Source organism: Chrysochloris asiatica, unplaced genomic scaffold (genome assembly GCF_000296735.1).
Source record: "Chrysochloris asiatica unplaced genomic scaffold, ChrAsi1.0 scaffold00003, whole genome shotgun sequence".
Classification (NCBI taxonomy): domain Eukaryota; kingdom Metazoa; phylum Chordata; class Mammalia; order Afrosoricida; family Chrysochloridae; genus Chrysochloris; species Chrysochloris asiatica.
In genome coordinates this window covers 11,316,625-11,344,412 of record NW_006408521.1, presented here as the reverse complement: position 1 = coordinate 11,344,412, position 27,788 = coordinate 11,316,625, and the positions used below count along the sequence as shown (strand labels likewise).

Here is a 27,788-nt window from a genome sequence, read left to right as displayed (position 1 = left end):
CAATATAAAAACTGATTTCTTATTCACTCAAATTCAATTGTCAACCTATTAACTTTGAGTACATAAAAAAACCAACTACTTCCATGGAAGTATTGGTGACTAAAAAGAGCCTACTTTCCTTCCAGGGTTAATACACACATAAACAACAACAAAAGCCCACTGCTGTTCAATCGACTGAGACACAGCCTGACTTTACAAAACACAGCAGAACTGCCCCAAATGGTTCCAAGGCTGTAATCTTTACAGGAGCTAAGTGGCTCTGTAGAATAAGCATTGGATGGCTAACCACAAGGTCAGAGGTTCAAGCCCACCAGTCACTCCATGGGAGACAGATGAGGCTTTTTGCTCCCATGAAGACTTATAGCCTCAGAAAGCCCATACAGGGATGCTATGAGTCAGAAATGACTCGATGATACATAGAACAATAACAATCTTTACAGAAGCAGACTGCTGAGTTTAAACTTTTCAGTTAGCAGTCAAACACTTAAACACTGTGCCTGAAGGTATCTTTAGGGTTAATATAATCCCTCCTAAACAGCTGCCCATACTTATACCTGTTTGTACTATTATAAGACTAGCTCACATTTCACTTTTCTTTGATAAACTTGTAAAGTAGCGTAAGTGTCTAATGGAAAAACATACTGTATTTCTCTTCTAAATTATATCTAAAATTAAAAAAAGAGGGGCTTGGATACCTTTAATACACAAAATTGAATAGATAAAAATAAAATCAAACCCATGGAGTGGATTCTGATTCATAATGACCCTTTAGGACTTAGGAAATTCTTTAGGGAAGCTGTAATTTTTTATAGAAATAGACTGCCAAAACTTTTGTTCAAGGAACAGCTGGTAGGTTCTAACTACCAAACTTTCAATTGGCAGCTGAGCACTTAGCCACTGTGCCACCAGGGAACCTTGAGTCAAAATTGACTTGACAGCAATGAGACTTTCAATTAGTGGAGCCTAAAAGAGTTGGCTGAAAGCCGAGAATATCAGAAAGATGTTTACCTGTGCTTTATTGACTACACAAAGGCTTTCGATTGTGTGGATCATGACAAGCTATGGACAACATTGTGAAGTTTGAGTATTCCTAACACTTAATTGTGCTCATGAGAAATCTGTACATGGACCAAGAAGCAGTTGTTTGAACAGAACATGGGAACAGTGAATGGTTTAAAATTAAAAAAAGGTGTGTGACAAGGTTGTATTCTTTCACCATACTTATTCAACCTGTATGCTGAGAAAAGAATCCGAGAAGCTGGGTTCTGTGAAGAAAAAACCTGGCATTAGGATTGGAGGAAGACTCATTAACAACCTGTGATATGCAGATGATACAACCTTGCTTGCTGAAAGTGAAGAGGACTTAAAATACTTACTGATGAAGATCAAAGAGCACACCCTTCACTACGGATTACATCTCAATGTCAAGAACACAAAAATCCTCACCACTGGGCCAATAAACAACATTCTTATCAATGTAGAAAAGACTGACGTTGTCAAGGACTTCATTCTTCTTGGATCAACTATGAACACGCATGGAAACAGCAGTCAAGAAATCAAACAATGTATTGCATTAGGCAAATCTGCTGTACAAGACCTTTTTAAAGTGTTGAAGAACAAAAATGTCAGCTTGAGGACTAAGGTGCACCTGGACAAAGCCATGGTATTTTAAATAACCTCATATGCATGTGAAAGCTGGACAGTGAATAAGGAAGACCGTACAAGAATTGATGCGCTTGGAGGAGAATATTTAAAGTGCCATGGGCTGCCAAAAGAACCAACAGAAGTGCAGCCAGAGTGATCTTTGGAGGTCAAGATGGCCAAACTTCGTCTCTCATACTTCGGACATATTGTCAGCAGGGAGCACTCACTGGAGAAGTGTATCATGTTTGGTAAGGTGGAGGGTCAGAGAAAAAGAGGAAGACCCCCGACAAAATGGATTGGCCAAGCGGCAGCATCGATGGACTCAAGCGTGGCAACAATAGTGAGGTTGGCCCCGGATCGGGCAGTGTTTCATTCTACTGTGCATAAGGTCACTATGTATCGGTACTGAATCGATGGCACCTAACAACAACAAAACAAAATTGGAAGTGTTTGTGTGCAAACAGGTTTCTTTCTCCCCCCTATCTGTTTTTGGCAATTCTAAACACCTCCAAGCAAATACTCAAAAGAATTTATGGTCTAAGAAGTCTTTAAAGGTATATTTGTTGTTGTTGATATGTGCCGTGGAGTCGATTCCGACTCATAACGACCCTGTACAGGGTTTCCGAGGCTGTAAATCTTTACGGGAGCAGAAAGGCTCATCTTTCTCCCATGGAACAGCTGGTAGTTTCGAACTGCTGACCCAGAGGTTTGTAGTCTGATTCGTAACTACTACGCTACCAGAGTATATACTAAGTATTTATTAAGAATTGTGAAGTACAACCAACTCATAATAAAAGGTTAAAATAAAATTCTGAAGTAAATTAGTAATTTCTATGAAGAAATTATTTGGTTTCATTTCCAGGAGCATGCTGCTGTAATGCCTCTTGATTCAGAATAAATCTTAGAACTAAGCCATCTCTTAGCACCTGATTTACTCTAGTTGGTACAAGTTCAATTGCTGTTTGAAAGAACAAAATTCCCAATTTATCCTTGAAAACGCCCAAGTTCCAAAGATGGCATGAGAACATTTCTGGGTTTCATTTGGCTTCTTCAAGCCAAAACTGATGTATGATTAAACTCCAAATTCTGCCAACAACAGTCAAACAGTCAATGGGTAAGAGTATGTGTATATATCTTCCATACACCTGAATGAATTACAGTGTGTGCAAGACAAGAGAACATAGTGTACATGAGAATGAAAGGGTTTTGGTGTTTGTTGTTGTTGTTGTTAGGTGCCATCGAGTACTTTTGGTGTCAGACTTTGGTGGAGGAATATGAAAATAATTACTTCTCAGTTCACTTGACTCCATACATAGGCATATCATTTTGCCAGATGATTAATGAGAGCATAAGATTTGCTACATTTCTCTCATCTTTGGGTTTTGTTTTTGCCACTACACTTTAAAAGGGTTGTGGCAAAAAAACCAACAACAAAGATGAGAGAAATAAAAGAAGCTCTGGTAGTGTAGTGGTTACGAATCGGACTGCGAACCTCAAGGTCAGCAGTTTGAAACTACCAGCTGTTCCGCGGGAGAAAGATGAGGCTTTCTGCTCCTGTAAAGATTATAGCCTCAGAAACCCTGTTCAGGGTTGCTATGGGTTGGAACCGACTCCATGGCCATAACAATAGCAACCCTTTAATTAAGGAGCTCCAGTATTGCAGTGGGCTACAAGTTGGGCTGTAACGCATTGTCAGCAGTATGAATATGTCAGCTGCCCCATGGGAGAAAGATTAGGCTTTCAGCTCCTATAAAGATGTACAGCCTTGGAAACTTTGTATCGCGTCACTATGAGTCAGAATCAACTCCACTCCCACACACCTTTTAACGAACAAGAGTTGTGAGGCCTAGGATTGCATGGCAGGAAGAACAAGATTTTTTTCTTTAAAAAAAGAATGCAGTTTTGGCAGGAAAATATAAATTATTTTTAAAGGAGGGGCTGCCAAGGCAATCAATAATGAGGCATATTCAATACCCGCTGCATCTGTAGTTCTTATCTTTTGGGTCAAAACCCAGTGGTGCTGTGGACTAATGCGCTGGATGGCAAGGTCAGTGGTTCAACTTCACGAGCTGCTCCTCGGAAACCCTATGCAGGGGCGCTATAGGTCAGAACCAACTTGACAGCAACAGCACTTAACAACAACAACAACAACAAACCCAACTGAGAATCTGATTAAAGGAATGGGACGTTGTCTCAGAGAAATGCTCCTGCCCATAAAAACTTGGATAGAGTTTTGGGAGTTCACAGACTCTACAATGCCAAGATCCCCATGCTATATATAGCCCTTGCCATCCTGAGGATGAATACACCTGCAATTCTGGCCCACATTGCTTTACATCTCCTGCATTACATACATCTCCTGCATTACATATGTTCCAGATGTGTCTATTCTATGAATCCTACATTTAAAATGTCTGGAAGGGATGAATTCAATTTATATACTGAACATCAAATTAAAATAGGATTCAGACTTTTTGTAATCTATGTTGAACTGTCCTATATTTCTTGAAAAAATAAAGTATACATCTTTCTTTCCTTTTCTTTCTTTCACTACCTGCTAGGCACATTTACCTTAACCATGCCAGCAAAGTACCTCCCCTCTTTCCTGAACCACTAGTACTCCAAGCAGTAGGAGATCTTTCGCAGTGCCTCAGCCCAAAATGCCCTCTCCCACGGACAGAGAAAGCATGGGTTTTAATTCATCAATAAATACAAACTTCTGTGAGTATGATTTTTCTAAAATTACCTCACATTCCTGACTAGACTCTTTCAAAGGACAAGTGATACAAAGGCTTATAGATGGGAGCATCTTTCACACTTCTTTTCCATCTGATAAAAATGTAATCAACTTGGACTTCACATTTTCTAAAGCATGACAAAACCACTTAAAAGATGTCCCTTAAATCTTACACACACACACAAAGTCCTGGAAAATGCAAATTACCAGTGCAAATATAAGACAGGAAGTAAAAATCTATATGAATGTAACTATAAAAATAGAATCAAATATTTTTACTGCTGAGATCTGGTTAAGTCTTTTATTTTAGAAACAGAAAAAAGGTGTAAAAAGTAGTTGAATGAATTGTCTAATGTTATCTAGCAAGATAAAATACAGCTTAAATTAGTCTTTTTTATTTATAAAAGTTGGTAAAGAGACTTTATTAAATTTTCAATCAACAATGAAATTTAATTTGAAGTCCAAAATTATTTAAGTAGACAATTAAGTGTGTATTCAAAGTAAATAAAACACCCAAAGTATTAAATTTGCCATGCTGTGTTTGGGCTCTTCATTTAAAAGCCTCAGCTAGAAAAACAATGCACGATTCTGTGTGCTTCCCCCAAAATCAACTCATCCAGATCCAGATCTTTCTAAGCTCTTAATTCAAGTTTCACATTCAATCAACATTACGCAAAATGTTTCCTGAAACATGAGCCATGAATACCAAATTAAGCTTTGGATAATTCCTGTAATTCTTGGAGTTATGTAAGTGTACAAGTAGGCAACATGAACTACTTGATATAGGACATGCTTTGGGAAGAAAAATACCATTAAAAAAACTTTTAAAAACATGACTGAAGCATCAGTTTCAATGAGGCATTTGGAAAAGCATTCATTAATCACCTTTAACACACAATTAAGAACTAAAAGGACTAAAAGGACAAGTATAGTCTTTTTTGAAAGCAAAAATACACTGAAATAACTTCCTCTTCCAGTCCTGAAGGAATAATAGGGTCTGACTTTACCCTCCTGTCCAAAACTACTAGAAAACAACAGTGCATATGAAAAAGCAGTTTCCAGACAACTAGCACAGTAAGGGAGTGCTGGGGTGGCTACAGGGTAAGCACTGGACTGCTAACCTCAACAACAATGGTTCAAACCTATCAGCCATTCCTCAGTACGCCTACACAGGATGGATGTGAGTCTAAATGGACTCAGCACTTAACAACAACAAGCAGAGTACAAGAGAGGGAAGGCAAAGGAGGTCCGTCCAACAGCTACCTCAACTAAGTGCTTAGAGGTTCCAGGCTGCAACACAGGCAAAGGAGCCCAAACAGAGCATGCCAATCCCCGAGTAGGAGAGCTGGGGGTGAGAACCTGGGAAGCCACACTGGCTGACATCTGTGGGATCAAGTGCCGAAGATGAGAGCATCCTCTGCTATTTGATCTAATGTGTATACATGCATGTAAGAAAATTACCCACACCCAGGGAAAGAACCATTAGAAGAGAACAGGTGAAAAAATTCCCCAAAAACCAAGGCCAGGTAGAATTTGTGCTCCAACAAGCCAAGGTGGAAAAACTTTATCATGCACAGGGTGTCATTCAAAGTACTCAGAAGGGAATTGCCAAAAGAGTGGGACAAAAATCAGCCCTTCACAAGAAGTGACTGGCTGACAAGCTTTCAAGAGGGAGCCTAGATCCAGAGGGTGAGGAGGAAGGCAGAATCTCCACTGAGTAGTGTCCAATCTGGGTGGGGCTGATGAAAGGAGATGGGGATGGCACTTATTATTATTCATGTGGTACAATAGTGAATAATTGCTATCAGGATTGACTGTGAGTGCTAGAAATGTAAAGGTAGATGTTTTGTAACAAAAGGAGGGGAGTGATTGACTTTGCAGTCCAGGAGTGGAGGTCTCTGTGACCATCAAGGAAGAAGGGAGTGCAGGACCCTACCCAGAGAAGCAGTGACACCAGGGACGGAAGCAGAGATGATGACGTGGAGATGCAGAGCGGCTGGGGCTTTAGACCCAGAGAGGGAGAGGGGTTGTGTGCTTATGACCAAGGGGCAGGCTTGCAGGGTATACCCTTTGGTTGGTCAGTGATGCACGGAGGGGATTGTAATCATGACAATGAAATTATATACGACAGGATGAATGTAAAAAGCTAATGTTCTTCCACGTAAACTATCACATAATTCACAATAAAACATTTTTTAAAAAATCAGCCCTTCAAATATACTATTACAAAACAAGGCAAGCCACAAAGTAGGAAAATGACATTGGTAAAGTATAAATCCAACCAAGGACTTGTGCCTAGAATATACCTCTTAAAACCTGGAAAATAATCCAATGAAAAGAATGGATGAAAGATTTTAATAGATAGCCACCAAAGTAGATATGCAGATAACTAATAAGCACATAAAAGATGTTCAATATCATTAGTTATGCAAACTAAAATCACAATGAGGTACCACATACACTCGTTGTTGTTGCTAAGAGCTGTTGAGTCAAACCTATATAGGGTTTCCAAGAGCGGCTGGTGGGTTTGGACTGCTGTTCTTGTGGTTAGCAGTCTAGTGCTTATCCTACAGTGCCACACCAGGATGCCATAAACCCATTGTTGTTGTTGTTAAGTGATGTTGAGTCGATTCTGACTCCTAGCAAGCATGTACAGGGTTTCCGAGGAGTGGCTGGTGAGTTTGAACCGCTGACCTTGTGGTTCATATTAATCTTGCAGTCTAGTGTTTATCCTAGAGTACCATACCACGACTCCCATCTAGTATAGCTAAAATTTAGAATTTAGCATTTAGAATTGCACATATTATTGACCTAAAGTATAGACTGATTCAAAGACCTCCTGTATTACTCTCTTAGGCAATCATTTAGACAGTTTTGCTTTGATATTAGAAGATGTTAGAGATGACAGGAACAAGAAAATTGATGATCCAGTCTGCACTTACATTTTTTCCTGACATTTCACTGTGTATTCCTAATTTCATCCTTTGCGTGTTTAATTTTGACTATATTTACTATGGATACACAATTGATAGACACACTGAAGGAATGGTAGTGCTTTTTAATCTTTTAAATCTCACCTTTCTTAAAATTAAGCAAGCCTCATAAAATCTGATTCATCATTAGTGAGAATATTTTAGCCATTCAGTTGATATCTTTTCTCAAGGTACAGTGATTTATTTACTTATTTTTGGACTTCTGGGTGGCTCTATAGGACTTCGATCCACAAGGTTGGCAGTTCAAACCCGAAACTACACAGCGTCGCTATGAGTCGGAAACGACTCGACAGCACTTAACAACAATATGAACACCATACCAAATGTTGGCTAAAATGCGTAACACCTGGAAATGTCACACACTGTTGGCAAGAAAAGAGCCTGGCAACTTCTTAAAAAGTTAAACATACATCTACCATATGAGCTATACATTCTATTCCTAGGTATGTATTTGCCCAAGAGAAATGAAAGCATATGTCAATACGACAACCATGGATGTTTAGAGCAGTTCTGTTTATAATAGCCCCAACATGGAAATAAAAAGTAATGGATAAACAAATTATTATGCAAAGGGATATCGTTGTTGTAAAGTGCTGTTGAGTCGGTTTCAACTTATAGTGACCCTGGTATAGGGTTTCCAAGGCCATGGTTCTAATTAAGGAGAGAGTTTTCAAAGTGTCAATCTCAGAATTCATGGTTGTTGTTGTTAAGTGCCGTCAAGTCGATCCCGACCCATCGCGACCCTGTATAGGGTTTCTGAGGAGCGGCTGGTGAGCTTGAACCACCAACCTTGCAGTTCAAATGGCTTTGTAGTCTGGCACATTAACCCACAGTGCCACACCAGAATTCATGGTATTTATTATAAAATCAACACAAATCATGAAAACACAAGTGGGAAATAATTTAAATTAGATCTGGAAGACAAGCCAGGTATCATTTTTCTTTGGCATAGTTACAATCTTTGCAAGAGCAGAAAGCCTCATCTTTCTCCCCCGAACAGCTGGTGGATTTAAACTTTGACCTTGCAGTTAACAGCCCACCACATAACCAACTATGCCATCAGGGATCCCTTCATGTGTGTACACATATGTAAAAACCCACCAAATTATAATTTTATGTGCAGTTTGCTTTACATCAATTATACTTCAATAAAGCTATACAAGTGAAACAAAAAGCAAAAACAAATACATTAAAACCTGCAAAAGTCAGAACTAGTGTTAAGATGTCAGAGAAGGAAAAGTCAATTATTTCCCACTAAAACAAGTGATAGGAAAGTGGTTAAGATTGAACCTTGTCAAAGGCAGAAAACCTGTAAGACCTGGAAAAACAAGGCAGTCCTATCGTGTTCCCGTTCTCACGGGTTTCACTGTACTAAGGGCTGAGATGCTGGGTGATTGAAAGAAGAGGTTTCTGTGGCCTAGCTTACATACTCCTTTTCCCATAAAACCTTTACCAAGCTTTACAGTTCAAATCAGTCCTACCTCAGCACTTTCTCTTTTGCCTCAGTTTGAGTGTTGAGTGTTGTTATATAAAAAGCCATTAGTTCCTTTAGACAATAGTTTAAATGTATTCATCTTTGTATATCATCTATTGCCTGAACATAGTAGACATTCAAAACAGCATGGGAGGTGTTCTGAATTTATTTCAATTGATTTGCCCAAGTATCTTTTAAAAGTATAGCCACAGATTTTACTTGCCATGGTTCTAATTAACGAGAGAGTTTTCTAAGTGTTTTCTAACAGCAAGGTCAGTTGTTCAAACCCACCAGCAGCTCTGCAGGATAACAATGAGACCATCTGCTCCTGTAAAAATTTACAGGCTTGGCCACCTTATGGGGCAATTCTACTCTGTCCTACAGGGTCACTGTGAGCTCGAAGTAACAGCAGTGGGGGTACATAGGCCTTTCCTGAACACACTTCTTAGTTAGAATGTCCTTATCATTCTTCCCTAACCAAATTCTGCCTGGGATGACGGCTATGATGATATTGATATATTTTTTTTTAACTGACAAGTACAAGGCAGAGTGGTAAAAGATGAACGTATATGCATATATGTGTATTTGTGTGACATACACACACAGACATATCATTGCATGCATCCTTTTCAATATCTTATGAGTATTATCTTTATTTCAGAGATGAATGAACTGTGATTTAGAATGGTTGAGAAAGGATTTAAATTTGGATAGGACTCTGAAACCAATGCAAATTCCATCACACTGCACTGCTCATGGAGTCCTGGTCTGGCACCATAGGATAAGCACAGGACCACAATGTAGGTTTGAACCATGAGGTCAGCAGTCCAAACTTACCAGTCGCTCCTTGGAAACGCTACACAGGGTCGCTATCAGTTGGAACTGACTCCATGACACTTAACAACAACAATATGCTTCTTGTCACTAATGCCTAACTCAAATTTTACATCCACAGACAAACTTTCTGGTAAAGACAAAATGTCTTGAAAACGGGCTACAAATGATACAGCTAGTAGTCTTGAGAACCCAAAGAAGGGTAGTTCCACTCTGTCCTACTGGGTGGGTATGAGTCGGAATCAAATTGATGGGAATGGGTTATCACCAACATTACCTTCAAGGGCCCTTACTGGAACTGCATCTTAGTTAGCTAGCGCTGCTGTAACAGAAATACCACTAGTGAATGGCTTCACAAACACAAATTGATTGTCTCACAGTGTAGGAGGCAGAAGTCTGAATTCAGAGCACCAGCTCTGGGGATACGTCCTGGTCTCCTTTCAGCATCAGTAGGCCCAGTAGTCCTTGGAGATCTCCATGTGTCTTGGATCAATCTTACCCTAGATCTAGGATCTTCACAGTGCAGCAGGGACCTGGACCCAAAGGATGCACTCTATTGCTGGCTCTTCTTTCTTAGTAGTAGTTAAGTCTCCTTCTTCTACTCATTTCTTTCTCCTTTTATCTCTTGTAGGGCAAAAGGTGTTACATGCCACACACCCAGGAGTCTCCCTTACATGGAATCATGGTTGTGATGGGATTATTAAGGTGGTGTACCCCACTCTTAAGAGCTCTTGTAGCGTAGTGGTTACGAGTTCGGCTGCTAACCTCAAGGTCAGCATTTCAAAACTACCAGAGGTTCCGTGGCAGAAAGATGAGGCCTTCTGCTCCCATAAAGATGCCTCGGAAACCCTATGAGTCACTATGAGTCGGAACCAACTCCATGGCACACCACCAGGATCCCACTCTTAATTGGTTTATCATACCAGATTTTATCATGAGGGATCATCACTGATCCCTGAGATCAGTGAGAGGCATGGTCCATGCAGGCTGATGCATATTTGGGGGTGGGGGTGGGGGGAAGACACAATTTCATCCCTGACAAACTGTGAAAGACCTTTGCCTTGAAAGACAGTGAGAAGTCTTGAATGACTGTACGCAGTAGCTGGATGTGATGCAATATGCATTTTAAAAGAAGATTGTATTAGAGTGGAGCGGGAGTAACCCTGAATCAGGGAAGCATTTAAGAGGCGGCTGCTAAACTCAAGGAGGGAAGAGATAATAGCTTGTACTGAGGTGGCAACGTGGCGATGGAGAAAAGTGGAAAGAATGGACATAAACTAGAAACAAACAAAACAAATACATAATGGAGGGTGTAGAAGATGTGGGAGGTGGTGCCAAGAACGAGGCCGAGGTTAGGAGCCTGAATGGCTGAAAAGATGACAGTGGTAATGACTAAAATAGGGAATACAAAAGGAAAAAGACTGCCAATATTCTAGCAATAAATACTGAGCATCACCAGTATCCCAGGTATTGTTCTAGGCACTGAGAAGAGATCAGTGAATTATACAAATTTTCAAAACTCACAGACAATTTAAAACAAAATTCAGAGCATAGCCAGTCTACTTATATAAACTTTTTCCTTATTCAGACAGTATCTTTCAACAACTTTAGAACTATAAAGGTATTCCTGGTATACCTACTTAAACTCCAGAAAGTCCTAACAAAACATTAGCAAAAAGACAAGCAAGAACAGGTTCTGAGGTGCAAGAATCTTCATAAACTTCCAAGAACTTTACCAGACAAAGTTCCCTGGTTACATGGGCTAAGTAATTGGCCAAAACAGCCTTTTAAAAATCACACAGGGCCACTAAACATTTGTTTCAATGCTGCCATCTATTGTTACAATAAGGAACTACACAATCAAAAAAAAAAAAAGAAAGAAAAAAACAACCCAGGCCATCTCCATTTATTGTTAAGTGCTGTCATGTTGCTGTTGATTCATACTGGCCATGTATAGGGCTTCTGAGGAGGAGTTGGTGGGTTTGAACTGCCAACTTGGCAGTTAGTGGTCTAGTGCTTATCCTACAGCGCCACCCTAGAACATATGAAAATATCAAATACCACAGAGCCAATGAAAAGGCTCATTTAAAAGTTGGGTTCTTTAATAATAATGTCAACAAGTATTATTATTTATAACAATTTATTTTGATGTCTGGGAGTATCTCTGACAAAATGAGACGTTTTAAGAGGCAAGTAATTACAGTCCAGAATATAAATCTTACTCTGAGGAAGCAGGAAGTAACTTGTTAGATTTCCCTAATTGAAAGATAAACTTAGATGAACAGAAATGGAGGAGAGAAAAACAAGATTTGAAGAGCTCTTATTTCTTCAGTAAATTCAATCAGATTTTGTAATCACATCACTTGGCGCTGTGGGTCTTAAGGGTCATATAAGAAAAATGGTCAAAATTTTGATAAAATAGATCAGAAATGGTACAAATATAAAATACTCTTATTACAAATCTTATTCTACCCCAGCTGAGAAAACACTGGTTTTCTTTACATGTACTCTTAATGCTCACAACGTTGGTTAGGGTCGACTGATCTGTTTTCTGGAGAGAAATCTGGCAGAAGTCTTTAAGTTTAATTTCCCCCACTTTACTTCTGTAAGAAGACTTCATTTTCATTCACTAAATAAATTAAAAAAAAAAAAAAAATCTTCATCAGTCTTTCAACACAGAGATGATCTGCCTCTGAGAACCATCTGCCAGACTCTTCACACTCACTACTGAGCAACGTCTGCTGATTCTCTCCTCCTTGAGTTAGAAAAGAGGGCAGAGCGGCCAAACCAATTTCCTGTTGCAAAGGGTCAAACTCCTTCAACATTTTGTACTAAACCACAATCTTTCATAAAAAATTAAGCCATTACACATGGCTTTTATAAAAACATTTCTGTTTTCTCTAAACTGTTAAAGCCACAAGTGCAATGACCTTGTCTTATTCACTCTACCCAGATCCTGGAACACTCCCTGACATACAATGTAGTGCTGGTGGTGGTGGCTGTTTGCTGTGGAGTTGGTTCTGACCCAAAGCAACCCTGTATACGGTTTCTGAGGCTGTAAATCTCTGCAGGAGCAGGAAGCCTCATTTTTCTCCCTCGGGGCAGCTGGTACATTCAAAGCTGCCCTTGTGGTCAGCAGGCCAAAGTCTAACCCACTATACGCTATCAGGACTTTTCATGCATTAGAGTAGGGATCTCAACATTTCATGAATTATTTTCTTCAATTCACAAGTAAACAAGCAATAATCCCAAAGGAGTAATGCTTTTCTCCATCTTGCTGATATAAACTAAATTTGTTTGTTAATAAATGAGTTCAAGGCCATGAAAATTTAAAAATAGTAAATTTTAGAAAGTACTTGTTTTTATTATTTGAACAACTTCAGTGGGGAGTTAGATTCGTTGTTGTTATTGTTAAGTGCCATCCAGTCGGCTCTGACCCATAGCAACCGTGAATAGGGTTTGCAAGGAGCAGCCGGTGAGCTTGAACCAACAACCTTGTAGTTCAAACAGCTTTGTAGTCTGGCGCATTAACACACAGCGCCAAACTGCTAAATTAAAAGGACATTCTATGACCAAAGAAGTCTTAGATACAATAACAATACCATATTTCTGTATCACATTATACTTTAAAAGACATTATGAGTCAAGAGCATATTCCCCTTTTCAGAAATGTGGAATGTGGAGTATCAACAAAGCAGAACCAGCACTCAAACCAAATCCAAGGCTTAACATCTCATACTGCTTCTATATTTGTTGTTGTTGTTGTTAAGTGCCTTCGAGTCGGTTCCGACCCATAGTTTCCATATTATGCATCGGATTTCACAAGGTATGCATAAACATTAGTCTCATTAGCTTTTCATATGGAAACAAGGAGTCCTGGTGTGGCACTCAAGGATAAGCACTGGATTGCTAACCACAAGTTCAAAAGTTCATACCCACCAGCCACTCCTTGGAAATCTCATATAGGGCTTATTATGAGATGGAATCGATTCAATGGCACGTAACAATATATAGACACACAATAAGTTATGTTATCTAGCATAATGGCATTTTCAATTAATTGTATTTTCCTCTCTGTACTACTTTTGTGTGAAACACACAGATTTTAAGAATACAAGTTAAAAACCAGAATTTCATTGTAATATAAAACAAACAAATAAAACTTCCCAAAAGATGATCTGGAAAACTACAAACAAGCCAACCTCAACTTAGAACACTTCAACTTCAGACCATGTCCCGAAACCAATGCAAGTCAGGGATTGCCTATGTGCCTACAGTTTTAATACTCCTTAATTATCTCGGACTTCACTTTCCCCTGTATTTGCCTATGTTTCACTGTCTATGTCAATTATGTGGATCATAAAAAATTATGGACAACATTGCAAAGAATGAGAATTTCAGAACACTTAATTGTGTTCCTGTGGAATCTGCACATAGACCAACAGACGGTTGGTTATTCAAACAGAACAAGGGGATACTGTATGAATTAAAATCAGGAACGGTGTGCATTAGGTTTGTATCCTTGCACCATTATTTATTCAATCTGTATACTGAGCACATAATTCAAGAAGTTGGACTATATGAAGAAGAATGCAACATCAGGATTAAAGGAATACTCATTAACTACTTGCTGACTGAAAGTAAAGAAAACTTAAAGCACTTACTGAGAAAGATCAAAGACTACAGCCTTCTGTATAGATTATAACTCAATAACTCAACATAAAGAAAACAAAAATTATCACAACTGGACCAATAAGCAACTAATAAGCAACATCATTATAAATGAAGAATAGATTGACATTGTCAAGAACTTCATTTTACTTGGATCCACAATTAACACCCATGGAAGCAGCAGTTAAGAAATCAAATGATGTACTGCATTGGGCAAAGCTGCTGCAAAGATCTCTTTAACGTGTTAAAAGTAAAGCTATAGCAGCTTGAGGACTACGGTGTGCTTGAACTCCAGCCATGTTATTTTCAATCACTACACATATATGCAAAAGCTGGACAATGAATAAGGAAGACTGCAGAGTCATCAATGCCTTTGAATTGTGTGTGGTACTGGCAAAGAATACTGACTATACCATGGACAGCCAAAAGAATGAACAAATACGTCTTAGAAGGTGTACAGTAAACTTCTCCTTAGAAGGGAGGTGGTGAGACTTCAGCTTATGGACTTTTTTTTTTTTTAAAGTTTTTATTGTGAATTGAGTGAACATTTACAGGGCAGATCACCAGTTTTATATTCAACAAATCGCTGCAATGATTACAATCCCCTCCATGTACCATCTATCAATATTTACCTCTATTAACCTTTTTTTTTTTTTTGATGTACACATGCCACATTGAAAAATACATTTTCATTAAAATGTCCAAAAGGTATTTTCTACCAGCCAGCCTCCTGCCTACAGTCACTCAGCCTTTCTCAGTCCCTGGGCCTCTAGTCCTCTGCTGTGCCATCTCTCTATGCCATCGCCTCCACCACCATCTCTGTGGTGGCCGCTCTTCCGTCTTATATACTTGGGATATGTTATGAGGAGGAACCAGTCCTTGGGAAGGACATCATACGTGGTAAGGTAGAGAGTCAGTGAAAAAGAGGAAGACATTTAAAGAAATGGATTGCCCCAGTGGTTGTAACAATGGGCTCAAACATCGCAATGACTGTGATGGCAAAGGGCTACGTTCTATTATCTGTAGGGTCACTGTAAGTTTAAATCCACTCAATGACATCAAACAACAATAACAATCACTGACAGTCAAAATTAATGACCCCACTGTCACCTCAGATTTTCTGTTCCTAGGTACACACTCAAGCAAAATCAAAATGTTTACCTAAAAACTTCTATATGACTGTTCACAACAGCTTACTCACAAGCAGTCAGAGTAGAAACAACCCAAATAGCCATCAAGTGGACATCTGGTGTGGTGCTGTAGGATCAGCGTAGTATCCTGCAGTGCCACTCCACCATGCATACAATGCCAATCCACAAAGGAGTCCTGGTGTGGCACGGTAGCATACGCTACTGACTACAATGTTGGTGGTTCAAACCCATCAGCTACTCCTCAGAAACCCTATACAGGGTCACTATGGGTCAGAACTGACTCAATGACAATTAACAACAACAATACCCATAAGGTGTAGGACCATGCAAACAATGTCTGTGGTACCATAATGAGGAGACTGGTTAGGTTTTCCATTCCACTAAGCTTAAAATGAGCCATCCCAAAGATATAAAGGGAAGCTGACTACCACTAAGAGACAGGAAGGGAGGGACTAAGTCCTTCAGATCCAGGGTCCCTGCACAGGGAATCTCCTAGACCCAAGAGACTGAACACCAGAGCCAGTGGGAAGCGGTGTCAGAGACACAGCAGTTAACAGAACCAGGACACTGGCTGAAGACAACACAATGGGCTTCCTGTGCTATCATGGAGTGAGAGAGCTGAATGCCTTTGGGAAGGAAGCACCTGGCCGAGCTAGGCTCACCAATACAAACCTGTGGCAGGGGAAAGCCAAGAACACTGGTAATTGGGCAAGGCTTCCTGAAATGCAGGGTACCTCTGGGCACTTACCAGGGAAGCTAACGAGCTTTGTAGCACCTGTGTAAGCAGAGCAGAGGCCAAACAGCACAAAAGGTCCAATGGGAAAAAGGGCCAGAGAGAGGCCTGCTTGGGAGCACAGCTGAGAAGAGGCTATCTTGCTAGAAGAACTATAGCCTGAGTCATTTGTGACCCTGAAATGTTAAGCTGCTACCACCCAAATAAAGCAGCTCTGGTAGCACCGTGGTTACGAATCGGGCTGCTAATCTCACGGTCAGCAGTTCGAAACTACCAGCTGTTTCGTAGGAGAAAGATGAGGCTTTCTGCTTCCGTAAAGATTTATAGCCTTGGAAACCCTGTACAGGGTCGCTATGAGTCGGCACCGACTCCACAGCTCATAACCACCACCCAAATAAACCCTGTAACTCTGAGAGTGAGTGATCAGTGAGTTCTATGTGGCCACTGCAACAAATCATGGAAGCCAGCAGAGGAGAGAGCTGGTGTCAGAACTGATGAAAGGTTGAAGAGAAGAGGTATGTCTGACCTCCACCTCTTAGGACTCAGCCTTGGGCTGAGGCTGGTGGTGATTCTGCCCCTCCTAAAGTCAGACGCGCTCAGGTGCCTCCACCCTCCATTTTCACAAACAATAAATACACACGTGCAAGTTATTAGTAATGCTCTAGTTCTTACACTGTGTGAAAACTGTACCCTTTATTATCCCTTGCATATGTGCTATGTAATTCTTTGGTGTCAACTATTGTATTAAAATGCTTTAAAAGAAATAATCAGACACTATAAAAAAAACCCACTCATCATTCAACATTTTTTAGAAGCTTAACGAGGCATTCAGAATGTCCTGCAAAATTTTACCTTTGTTTCTGTTTAACTGCTTTGTCCAAGTGCTGAAAGATATTCTCAAAAAGGATGCAGCTGGATTGACTATTAATAGCATAGCCATAGCCTCTTTTCCAATATTGTTTCAGATCATTTAAATATTCTAATACCTAAAAATGACAGAAAAAAAAAAAAATCTAATACATTCTCTGATTTACAGATTCTCTCAGGAATGGCTATACTGTTTGTTTACCATTCTGCCAAGGTAGAGTTTAATCACAGCATTCACAGATTATATATTTGTCATTTCAAGCATTTAAGAGTTGTCCTCAAAGATCCATGACAGGAGGAGATTTATGTTGAGTTATAAATGTGAATCACTGCGAGGTAGAGGCTGATATGCAAAAGCAAAGTAGTAAATAATCACAGCTACTGGTAGAGCATCCATTACAGTTCAGATACGAGATTACGGACATGTACTCATCCCTCCCTTTCTTTTAAAATTTCTATTAAAATGATAGCAAAGATATCTCACAAGAAAGAGGAAAAAAAAAGATAAATGCAGAAGAATATCCATTATAGCACAGGAGAGATGCAAACGTGAGATGCAAATGTGTATTAGTTCTCAGTTAAAAAGCCTATTTTTTAAAGTCATGCAAATAGCATACTTCTTTTTAAAATCTGAGATTATGTTTTGAAATTAATCGTTTATTTTCATAAAGAATACTGGAGGTTTTACACACATCCAAGGAGCTCTGGTAGCGTAGTGGTTACGAATCGGGCTGCGAACCTTAAGGTCAGCGGTTCGAAACTACCAGCTGCTCCGCGGGAGAAAGATGAGGCTTTCTACTCCCGTAAAGATTTACACCCTCGGAAACCCTGTACAGGGTCGCTATGGGTCGGAACCGACTCGACGGCACTTAACAACAACAACAATCAACAGATGGAATGCAGAACCTAATTTCTTATGAAGACTTACAAAGTAAATAGCTAGGCCTTTGGAAAAAATCATTTACCCCTTTCTCAGAGCTTTTCTGCCTATAAAAAGGACAATTTGGATTATGTTAGTCCCTTCCAGCAGTAAAATTTAATGATGGATTAAATAGGTTTGTAACCAGATGGACTTAGAAATCCAATTTACAAATTAGATGGGACCTATTTGAATAATTCGCCTTTCTTTAAGGAAAATTACAAGTTAGTCCCAAGTCTATTAATGCTCCTCACTTATTTTTCTGAAAAAATGCTTCAAGTTACAAAAAAAATCAAAACCAAACATGCAGAAAAATTATAAAGCACCTACCTTTGCATCATTTATGTCAAAAACATCACACCAAGGAGATTTAATGCCTTTAATTGCCAGATCAAATGAACAGGTGAAAAAAGCTACTTGAATTAAATCTGAAAGAAAAGTACATTTTTTGTGGGTCAATATGTTCTGCAATTTTTCAAAGGCTAAATAAGTATTTATAGAACACCATGTGCAGCACAGTTGAAGATACTCGATATGCTTAGATTGGAGAATTCAGTTTTTGACTATCGAGGAATAAAGACTTGCTCTGTACAATTCAAGGGGGAAACTGGAACGTTCAGGAAGAGCAATTAAGACTTCAGTCCAATGACTCGAATACATACTTTGCTCAATAAAATAGTAACTTTTTTTTTCTGTTTTTAAAAGTAACATATTTGTTAAGAGCCTGATTGCCTATTAAACCCAACACAGAATGTCGGCTCCAAAGACCTATCTATCTATGTAAAATATACTGTGATCTCATTAACTGGGGTGGGGTGGGGGGGGGGGGGGGAGACACAAGATAAAAAGTTATATAAAGTTTTCACTCCCAAATTGGAAATAACAATTAATATTTATTGTTTAATTTTATAACTATTAAAAAAAATAAAAGTACAAAGAGGATATGAAAAGGGAGAGAAGACTTGTAGGAGAAAGGAAAAGAAAGGGCAAGTGAGGAGTAAGTGCCAAGTCAGAGGCAGATGGGAGGCCTAAAGAAGGAGAGAGAGGGAAGCTAAGAGGAAGAGAAACATCCGCATTTCAAACTGAGCTGCTAAAAGGGGCAATGAGATTTTAAAGTAAGCTGATGGGTTTTTCTTTTCATTGCTAATTAGCATTTAGATACATTTGGGTTTTGAGGTGCAAGGATAAAGGAATAGGTACTTGTGCATCAAATATCATTGTGAGCGACAAATATCTTTGTCAGCAGCAAATAAAAGCACTGCTCTATAGCTCTATAGGGGTATGACACTGAAGAATGAGCACTGGATTGCAAATCACAAGGTCGGCAGTTCAAACCCACCAGATGCTCCACAGAAACCTGATACAGGGTCACTGAGTCAGAATCGACTCAGTGGCACTTAACAACAACACAGTGGGTCAAGGACTCCTAGTGTGGTGCTGTACAATCAGCAGTGGACTTCAAACCACAAAGTCGGCAGTTCAAACGCATCAGCTACTCCTCTGAAACCTTACCCAGGGTCGCCATGAGTCGGAACCAACTTAACAGCACTTAAAACAACATAATGGGTTAAATGTCGGTCTGCTAACTGCAAGGTCAGCCACTCCATGGACGAAAGACGAGGCTGTCTGCTTCCATAAAGATTTAGTCTCAGAAACCCTATAAAGCAGTATTCTGTCTTATAAACTTGCTAGGAATCAGAACCAACTCTACAGCACTTAACAACAACAGATCAAAAAACTACATGCATCATGCTTACTACTTTCAGATTGATTTTCTTCAGGTTTACATTATTCAATGTACAAGATTCTTGCTATAGTGTGTCACACCCTCCCTTTCTTTTTAGGGGGGTATAAAAACCCCAAGCCACTGCTATGGAGTCTATTTCAACCCATAGCAACACGACAGGACAGAGCAGAACCACCCCACAGGATTTCTAAGGCTGTAATCTTTTTGGGATCCTTGTGTGGCGCTGTAGGATAAGCACTGGATTGTTAATCACAAAGTTGGCTGTTCAAAACCACGAGCTGGTTCTCAGAAACCAGATCCAGGTCATTATAGTCGGAACTGACTCGACAAGCATTTAATAACATCACACTACAGTGATTTCCCCCCGGTTAGAACATTCAACTTACAGACAACTTGTTGTTATTGTTAAGTGAAATGGAGTGGGTTTCGACTCATAGCAACCCTGTATGAGGTTTCTGAGGAGCAGCTGGTGGGTTTGAATTATCACCTTGTGGTTCAAATCAACTTTGAGGCCTATTGCTTATCCTACAGTCCCACACCAGGACTCCATATTTGCAAATATATTATATTTATATTATATACCATCTTAGGGGAATTCTTTAAACTCAAGATTAGTGCATAAAGCATTTAATTGGTACCACTTGCCCTAGAAGTGGAGTGGAAAGGGTTTCTGGTGGGTCTGAACTGCTGGCCTTGCAGTTAGTAGTCCAATGCTTATTCTACGGCTTATTTCCTGTTTTTTCATTTTCAGAGTACAAAAACTATTAAAACCAGAAGCTCAAATGAAAGATAATAGGCATATTACCTGCATTTAAATCATTTACTGGCACTTGTAAATTACGTGCAACTTTTTCCAAAATGTCCTGCATTTCTGGCCCAGTTTTGAAGGCTTCTACGTGAGAAAGAGCCGTGGCATTCCTTTCCACTTCAGCTAAAAACTTCTTGCAATGATCAAAGAACCTCATTAGTTTATCATCAATTCTTGGAGGTCCACATTCCATGTCTGAAAGAAGCAATCACACAGATGACAATTTAGAAGTCTTAACATTTCTTCGTCTGAACTTTGAATACAGAAATGCTAACAACTTATTTATCCAAATGCATAAAGTAAGCACACAGTGATCAATACTAACATATTATAATCATTGTGATTCATGAGATAGAATGCTAGAAAAGACTAAACAAAGAGAAAGTATCAAATATACAAAAAAATGTGTTATAGCCATGTTGTTAAGTGCCATCAAATCAGTTCTGACTCATAGCCACCCTGCATAGGGTTTCCGAGGAATAAACGGAGGGTTTGAACTGCCAACCTTGTGGTTCACAGTCCAATGCTGATCCTACAGAGCCACACCAGGAATTCATTATAGTAATACTACACAACAAAATAAAGATAAGTGAAATGACTTTTCTTTAAAGAAACCAAAAGTAATTGGAAAAGCAACAGAGGAGAAGAAAAAAAGTAACTTCCATATAAGTGCTGTTTCTATCAGGAACAGAAATTTTGATAAAGCAAACCAAAAATTAACAGTTTCTAATTACAATGTCAGCTTGAGGACCAAGGTGCGCCTAACCCAAGCCATGGTATTTTCAATAACCTCATATGAATGCAAAAGCTGGACAGTGAATAAGGAAGACCATAGAAGAATTGATGCTTTTGAGTTATGGTGTTGGAGGAGAATACTAAAAGTGCCATGGGCTGCCAAAAGAACCAATAAGGTCTATTTTGGAAGAAGTGCAGCCAGAGTGCTCCTTGGAGGCCAAGATGGCCAAACCTCGTCTCTCATACTTTGGAAATATTTTCAAGAGAGACCAGTCACTGGAGAAAGATAACATGTTTGGTACGGTGGAGGGTTAGAGAAAAAGAGGAAGACCCCCCAATGAGATGGACTGGCCAAGTGGCAGCATCAATGAGCTCAAGTGTGGTAACAGTAGTGAAGTTGGCCCAGGATCGGGCAGTGTTTCGTTGTGCTGTGCATAATGCCGCTATGAGTCGTTACCGACGTGATGGCACCTAACAACAACAATTACAATGTGAGGGGTAATTAAGTACACTACATGTTTTTCTACTCTACAGCAAAGTCTATTTTACTTTCTCAATTAACTTTCCAACCTTGTGTTACTTTATAAAACAATTTGCTTTGGACAGAAACTACAGATAACAGCACAAAATACATGAAGTGTTTTAGTTCCACGGTAATTTCATTGTGCCAGGTGCTTCTGATTTGGTTTATCTTGTAATTGAAGTTCCCAGATAACTTTACATCTAAAATTCAAAAAGGTACATTACTTCCTCAATTTGATAATAAAAACTTACGTATTTAAACTATAAAGCATTTGGTAATCACTTCTTAAAATACTGAGGTGTCTTTTAAGTTTTTTCCAGAGTCATATTCAAAACATACATCTCAATCATCGTTTCTCCAATAATTAACATGAAAAGAATACACCACTTCTGTATACAAAATTGAATTCACATATCGTTTTGCATTGGTGTGTGTATTCAGTGGGCCCTGAAATGGATCATTCAGTTCATCATGATAGTTAAATGGATTATGGTGGTGGTTGTGTGCTGTGGTGTCGGTTCTGACTCATAGCAACCCTGTATAGGGTTTCTTTACAGTAGCAGAAAGCCTCATCTTTCTCACGCTATATGGATTATAATTCTTAAGAAAATACATTGACTAGTAAATACATAGCATCAAAATGATTGCGCATATGTATCTGGATAAACCCTGGTAACATAGTGGGCTCAATGGGCTGCTAACCACAGATCAGCAGTTCAAATCCACCAGCCACTCTGAGGGAGAAGATGAGACTTTCTGATTCCATAAATATTTACAGCTTCAGAAACCCTACACAGGCCCAGCAGCAACAGCATGATCTAATTACTGCTAATCTTAAAGCAAAAATATTGTTCAGTTTCAGTAAGAATACAAAATCTAATTCAGAGGTCTCCCTCAAAAGCCTTGTTATACACAAAAGGCAAACCCCTTAACTACAGACAATAATGAAGAGGTTAGGCTCAATGAGATGAACACTCGTGAGGGATAAACCCACCCTGACCTATTGTGTGCCTGGCTTTGTATTTCTAAGCACACGACAATTCTTATAATGCCATATAAAGGCAAAAATTCATTCATCCCTGGAGGTTCCTTTGTGGTACACACTGTATATCTAATGTGCAATGTCAAAGTATGCTTTTACAACTCGGTGAATTTAATAGACCTATGGGAGAAATTTTGACAGTGTATGGGTGTTGCTAATGGTTTGCTCTTGGCAAATAATCCTTGCTGAAGAAAGGTCTGCCTGAAAGGTCTGGTGATCGTCCATAAGATTAAAAGCCACCACCGTCATATCAGAAGTCCTACCGTGATACTGTAGGATAAGCACTGGACCTCAAGGTTGGTCTGAATGCAAGATCGGTGGTTCAAACTTACCAGCCACTCTTCAGAACCTATTCAGGGTCACTATGAGCCGAAAACACTAAACAACTGTGAAGTTGATTAAAGCTCACAGTAACCCTATAGGATAGAGAAGAACTAAAATTTTTACGGAAGCTGACTGCCAGCTGGTTAATTCACTGTCAACTTTACATTTGAGCTCAGTGCTTTTACTGCTGCATCACCAGGGCTCCTCTACATTAAGATTACAGCCACGGAAAACCCATATGGAGTACACTTCTACTCAGAAACACATGGGGTGGCTAGGAGTTGGATTCAACTTGTCAGCAACAGGTTGTTTTCTGGTTTTGGTACCGAGGATTTTCATCCATGTTAAGCGGGAAAGGCTAGCTATTACTAAAAAACACATTTTAACAAGTGACTCAACAAGCCAATTGAATCACTCACAAAGTGGGGGAACACCTTGAGGTGGAGATGGTTGAACGACTTCAGAGAGGACGCTACTGGAAAAATAACTGACCAACCTACCTCTAATTGATTTGTTTGTCACTTGGACTTTGAAACTAAGTGATGTTTCTCATCTCTACTCTGACCTTCAAATGAGTCCTCAAGAAACTATTAATATTTGTCATTTCTCTGGTACAAAATGCTACATTTTTATTCTATCAGGCATATCCCAGTTCAGGGGGAAGCAGCACAGTGCTACGGTTAAGAGAATAAGCCCTAAATTAGACTACTTAGGTCCATAATTAGCAGTATGAAATGAAACAAATCATTTAACAAAGGTTTCAATATCCCAAATGTGCATTTGGGGGCATGGGCTTCAAATTCCATTGTGAGACAATGGAATTAAAAGATAATGGAATTTTTCCATCCACTTTTTGAAGACCCTTCCTACTATCCATCTCAGAGAGCTTCAGTGAGAATTGAATGAAATTGGTATGAGATATATCTGACTATTCAGACATTCTTGGAGGGAAAAAAAATACCCCACTATTTTGGAAAAGAACATCGGATTCCGAGTTTGAATCTAGTTCTCAAACTGGTGACGAGCAATCAGCAAGGCTGGTTTCTTCACCAGGGAAATAAAAGGGCCCATTAAATGATGTTTCAAACTTTGTGAATTCTTAAAGGAGGTATTAGTAAGATATAGCCTGTCACTATGGACCACAGTCACAATGAGAACTATATAAAGTATGAGAGAGCTTTAAGAAAAGTCCATGGGAAAAAAACAACACACCATTATCTTTTAATTCTATTCTCCACAAATTTTTTGAAGTCTCCTCTGTAACAGATACCATGTTTGGTAAGGTGGAGGATCAGAGAAAAAGAAGATTCCCAACAAGATGGACTGGCCAAGTGGCAGCATCGATGGACTCAAGCGTGGCAACCGTAGTGAGGTTGGCCCAGGATCGGGCAGTGTTTCATTCTGCTGTGCATAAGGTCACTATGAGTCGGTACCGACTCGATAGCACCTAAGAACAACGGTAACAGAAGACGGCAGGGCAGTGAAGACAAATTGAGAGTTTCTGAAAAAGTTGCTAAGTAAAAACCCAACTAGCATCAGAAGCAAAACCTAAAGAAGCAAGTTTTATAATAAAAGGGGGGGAAAGCACACCAATTGTAATGCCTGGAGAGTGGAAAATGGGACGGGTTGGCACTGAGGGGTACAATTCAATTTGGGAACAAAAGACTGAAAATTGCAAGACACCTGTCTCCTTTTCTGCTGGGTCCTCAATGTCCACTCCAGTGGCCGGCACGTAGAACGTACTAAAGGCAAAAATAGATGGCTGGATGGGTGAGCAGGGAGCCGGCCGAGTCCTGAGCATCCTGCACCTTGGAGGACACTTCCGGAGGGGTGGCGTGTGGACTGGGGACACAGGGAAGTGAGAATAGGCTGGGGCTCCAAAGAACCTGAACCAGAGTAGAGGGGGACCTATGGGGTGGATATGACAGCCGGGAGATCACCTGTGACGTTGGGCAGCAGCTGGCCGGGATTGTAGAGCTGCCAGAGTCCCTGCAGGAAGGCGGTGCAGCTGTCTACGCAGCGATGTTTGGAGCTGGTGACGAGCTGCAGGCGGTCGAAATTCTCGCGGCAGAAGAGCGCAGGGAAGAGCGAGGCCAGGCGCTGCGCCAGCTGTTGCATGTCCTGCCGCCCCTTCTCCACCAGCTGCCCGTCCATCCACTCTGCGTACCACAGCGGCCTGTTGGTCAGCGTGGCGCCCACGTCGAATGCGCTAGTCTGGCAGGATCGGCGGGCCTGCAGAAGCCCGTGCAGCTGCCGCAACTTGCAGATCTGCTTGGCCGTGGGGTAGCGGGTACCATGGCGGATGACGGCAACCAGCTGCAGCGGTGTGCAGGTCCCCTCCAGCAGCTTCGGGTCCCGCTGCGGCGCCTCGGGGTCCGGCACCAGCCCAGGGTTGACATCCTCATAGCGGGTCTTGGTGCCGAAGTAGGGGCTGAGCGGTGAGGCCACCGGGCTCCCAGACTCCAGAAAGGAGCAGCGCGCCAGCGAGGAGAGGAGCACCGCAGCCAGGGCCGCAGCTGGAACTACGGAGGCCTGGAGGAGGCAGCGAGGACCGCGGAGCATCGTGTGGTGAGCCCGCCGAGGGCTATGCTCCAACAGTTGATTCCTCACTTCCGGCGCCGACAGGCAGGGGGCGGATCTGGAGGGCCCTTCCGGTCACGGTTGGGTGGTTGGGTTGTTCGCCCGACGCTCGGGCTTTGAAGAGGCTGTGGCGACTGGCTGAGAGTTGTAGGAGCCTGGACCTGTGACTGAGCGCTGGCCCTGAGGCGCCTCCCAGAATTGAGGTTCAGGTGGAGCTGGCGTCAGCTGGCCCTCGAGCGTGGGCGAGTTTCCTCTTAAGATAAAGCTGCAAAAGATGTTTGAATTTTCCAGGGTGTGAATGAAGCTTGAGTAAGCCTCTTCCTACTCGGCGGCCTAAACAGGACACCTTTGAACTACTGACTGGATACCACCATCACTATTCTACCGTGTTTTTTCAAAATGTAATATCTGAAAGTATGCAGCGTCAAATCCATCTGAGGCATTTGTGTTCGTTTTATTAGGTGCCCTGGAGTCAATTCCGATTCCTAGTGACCCTGTGTACAACAGAAACAGGGTTGTTCCTGTACCATCACAAACTTTGAGCTCATTGTGGCAACCTCTTTGTCAATCTATCTGGAGAGATGCTTGTGGAAAATGCAAATCTTTAGGCTTTGCTCCAGGGTGCCTCCGGAAGCCCAAGATTTCTCTTCCTCTAAGACTTTGCAATAAACCGTGCCTTGTAAGGCAGAGACGATCTTGGAAAGGGACTCCCCCCAAATTTAATGTCTGAACTTTTGGTCGTCTCTGCCTAACATAGCTAGACAGCACCCAAAAGTTCTGTGCTTGATAACGAAGGCGTGGAGAGTAGAGACATAGCAATTCTGATACTTGGGCCTGCTGCGGCATGGCCCCACAGCTTTACTCCTTTATTAAATATGAGCCAATCTGCTTGTGAAGCAAGCATGCTCTTTATTTTACCACCAGTCCAGGTTAGTGTTTTTGTCTTAAGGTATTGATCAGAATCTTTACCTGACCTACAAAGTCATAAATCCAAACGGTACTTTTGTTTTCCATGCTTTTCTAAGCCTCGCTTTCTCATTATGAAAGCACACTGACTGCTGACAAGTTAATTCAGACTCACCCAACGTGTTATAGAAGAAAGCTATTCTATTGGATTTTCTTGGTGGTAATCTTCATGGAAAAAGATTGTCAAACCTTTCCTCCGCAGTGTGGCTGAGTGAATTCAGACTGCCAACTTATAGGTTAGTAGTTCCGCACAAGCCATTTGCACCACCCAGAGACCTCTGTGTCTCTGGTACTCTAGGGAAACTAGCCTAGGTACAGTGACTTACAGAGTTAACCTTTTCCTTAACATTTTTTTTTTTCTTCCAGTTTTACTTTTATTTATTTATTTATGTGTAATGTTTTATTGTGAATTATGTGGTAGTTTACATGGGAGAACATTAATTTTACATTTATCCTGCCTTACATCGTTTCATTGCCATAGTTACAATCCCCTACATGCATCATCAACCAACCAAATGGTATACAAGCCTGCCCTCCCCCACCTTTTCCTTAACTTTTAAGGAAGAATTTTATTTAGACAAGAAGTAAAGGAGACTATCTTCTAAAGGAACATTGAAAGGAGGGTATACATGTAGATAAATTCTAGATCTAGAAGGAGGGAGTTCATAGACTTCAAGCCTGGTGCCTTCAGTTTCCTCAGTGACAGAGGAAGTAAGATTGTCTGAAGAGATCAGGGGAGTAGAAGTTATGTGTTATGAAAAGTAGAAATAGTTTGGATTTGTAACTGCAAGAAGTGGGAATGGATTTGTAACCGAGAGGAACAGAAAAACAAAAGATTGAATGGTCAGCTCTGAGACTCTGAGAATGAATGGGCTATTACCCCAAAATGAACATTACCTATTGTGTATTTCAGTATGGAAAAGAAAAAAGTTGAGTGCAATTTTTCTATATTATTCTAATATAGCCCTTCTGATTTGGTGCTGTGGGTTAATGCACCAGACTGCAAAACCGTTTGAACTACCAGGTCAGAGGTTCAAGCT

General features: G+C 40.5%; 1 protein-coding gene across 1 annotated transcript in view; it reads right to left on the bottom strand.

Annotated features, from left to right (window-relative positions):
- Positions 1 to 25,764, bottom strand: part of LOC102831645 (multiple inositol polyphosphate phosphatase 1-like) — a 34,907-nt gene extending 9,143 nt beyond the window's left edge. The window contains exons 1-2 of the mRNA XM_006831115.1: positions 25,143 to 25,764; positions 20,576 to 20,773 (exon numbers count right to left, since the gene is read on the bottom strand). Of these exons, the coding sequence (XP_006831178.1) occupies positions 20,576 to 20,773; positions 25,143 to 25,764 (820 nt within the window). The remainder of the gene's footprint in view (positions 1 to 20,575; positions 20,774 to 25,142) is intronic.
- Between the last annotated feature and the right edge of the window lie 2,024 nt (positions 25,765 to 27,788).